The 2274-nt window shown below is 49.3% G+C and overlaps 1 protein-coding gene across 1 annotated transcript in view; it reads right to left on the reverse strand.

Moving 5' to 3' along the window:
- Positions 1-1162: 1162 nt before the first annotated feature.
- Positions 1163-2274, reverse strand: part of nob1 (NIN1/RPN12 binding protein 1 homolog) — a 4766-nt gene continuing 3654 nt past the window's right edge. Inside the window, exon 5 of the mRNA XM_015392843.1 lies at positions 1163-1580. Within this exon, the coding sequence (XP_015248329.1) occupies positions 1205-1580 (376 nt within the window). The 3' untranslated portion in view covers positions 1163-1204. The remainder of the gene's footprint in view (positions 1581-2274) is intronic.

The raw sequence follows: 2274 nt of genomic DNA on the forward strand, positions 1-2274 counted from the left end.
ATTCTGAGATTAAAGTCAGAATTCTGAGATTAAAGTCAGAATTCTAAACTAAAAGAAAATGTAAAAAATCAGTTAACTTCTTTTTTTTTTTCAGTGGCCCTAATCCTCTTCCGTAGTTTTCTCTTAGAGGCTCCATCGGATCCTTTTCTTAGATATTTTGACTCTTTGAATCTTCTTGACCCTGAGGATACTTTAATGTCTAACATGATCTCTACTTATCTACATTTACATTCATGTCTACCCTTTTTGATCTGTTTTTCTCTTTATACTTTTTTTTTTCATTTGTTTATTTTTTTTGGCCTGTAGGTGGGGTGGGCGGTCAGGGTGGATTGGGCGTTGACAGAACTGTGACATTGAGATTGTATTGACACCTTGAATTTGTCCCAATAATGTGTCTTATGTTCAGAATGTTCAATAAACAAAGTAAAAAATAAATAAATAAAAAAAAGCGATCCCAGTTATCTCTGTTAGAAAAACCAACAGAAAATATTTGAGCAGAAGCTGCACATCTGCTGGATGCTGACTCTTTTTAATATGTCATTAAATTAATCGTTCATTTCTGCATGTTTTGCTCTCCGTGAACTCAGAGGAAGTCGGCGCGGAGCAGGACGGGGACGCAGGATGTGGGATTTCTGGGTCGGTGACATTTTATCAGTCTGTTTGATGTTGACCTGCTGCAGGTTCTAGTTGGTCTAGTTCTATCGGGTCTGATGTGGATCATAAATAAAGGCGTCAATCATCTGCTGCTTTTTATACCAGATGTCGTTCAGGATGTATTTGATCTCCACGACGTCACAGAGACTAAATGACAGGTTTTCATTTTTAGGTTATTTATTCATTAGAGAAAAATAACAGAATCTCCTTAAATTCTGATGTTTCAGTGAATCAGCTGAATCTGATGGACCTCATGGTCCGATTCTGCCGGCAGCATTTAGCTCCCGTACCGCCGCCGGGCCTGATGAAGCAGCGGATCGGATGAAGCCAGGATCAACCGACCAGAACGGGTCCAACTCCGCTTTAGTGAAACGGGCCTCAGATGTTCATTAAGAAGGAAAACGGGTCAGAAAATAACTTTAAACTACAACCAGAACCTGTGAAAGAAAGAAGTCCGTTATGTTCTGGTTCAATGGTCTGAAACGGTCCGATAAAAGCCTCCAGGGGGGGGGAGCTGGTCAGAGAGCGGGGACCGTGGGCAATGACATCATCACTTCTTCTTGACGAACTTCTTGCGGGCGGCGTTGGGGTTGGCCCGCCTCCTGCCGGCGCCGCTCTGCCCGTCTCGGATCTGCAGGTTGGCGGCTCGGCTGTAGATGTCGTTCTGGCAGAACGGCGCCGTTCCGGCCAGGTAGTCCGGGTCGAACACGTCGGTCTTCTGCCGGGCCTTCCTGGAGAGCCGCTGCTGGGGGAAGCGCTGGTCCTCCACCAGGTGGGGGTTGTTGGCGTGCTTCCCGCCCTGCGGCAGCGGCAGGGAGTGCTGCAACACAGACAGGAAGCAGAACCCGGTTAGACGCGGTCCTCCTGGTTCTGATCCGGTTTTAGGGCTAAAACTGCAGACGGAACCGGTTGGTAAAAGGATGATTCTTCAGAACCAGATCTGCTGCAGGTCCGATCCCTCAGAGGTCCAGTTGGGACCCACAGAACTTTGTGGATCCTGGCTGGAGCGACCCGGCATCTCTGGTTCTGGTACCAATAATCAGTCTAGGATCTTTTCTGGAAGCAGAACTTCTGCAAAACCTCCTAAACATCTGGTCTCTCTTTGAGTCCAACAGAACAAAATGGAGGCAGAACCAGGAAGTGGACGGACCTCCTGCCGGGTGTTTTTATGCCCTCTGATGGAGACACATCAGAAACATGACGACGTCTGTAACGGACCTCAGAACCAGAACCAGAACCAGGCCTCCATGGAGGAGAACCGGAAAAGCTGGAGAACTCCAGACCCAGAATGTTGGGACCGTGAAGCCAAAAGAGAACCTTCAGTCAGCAGAACCGACGGAACCGCGGACCGGTTCTGCTGCAGAAGCGACCGAACCAAAGACCGGTTCTGCTGCAGAACCGACCGAACCACAGACCGGTTCTCCTGCAGAACCCACCGAACCGCGGACCGGTTCTGCTGCAGAACAGACCAAACCGCGGACCGGTTCTGCTGCAGAACAGACCGAACCGCGGACCGGTTCTGCTGCAGAACAGACCGAACCGCGGACCGGTTCTGCTGCAGAACAGACCGAACCGCGGACCGGTTCTGCTGCAGAACAGACCGAACCGCGGACCGGTTCT

Source organism: Cyprinodon variegatus, unplaced genomic scaffold (assembly GCF_000732505.1).
Source record: "Cyprinodon variegatus isolate N-32 unplaced genomic scaffold, C_variegatus-1.0 Scaffold609, whole genome shotgun sequence".
NCBI classification, from domain to species: domain Eukaryota; kingdom Metazoa; phylum Chordata; class Actinopteri; order Cyprinodontiformes; family Cyprinodontidae; genus Cyprinodon; species Cyprinodon variegatus.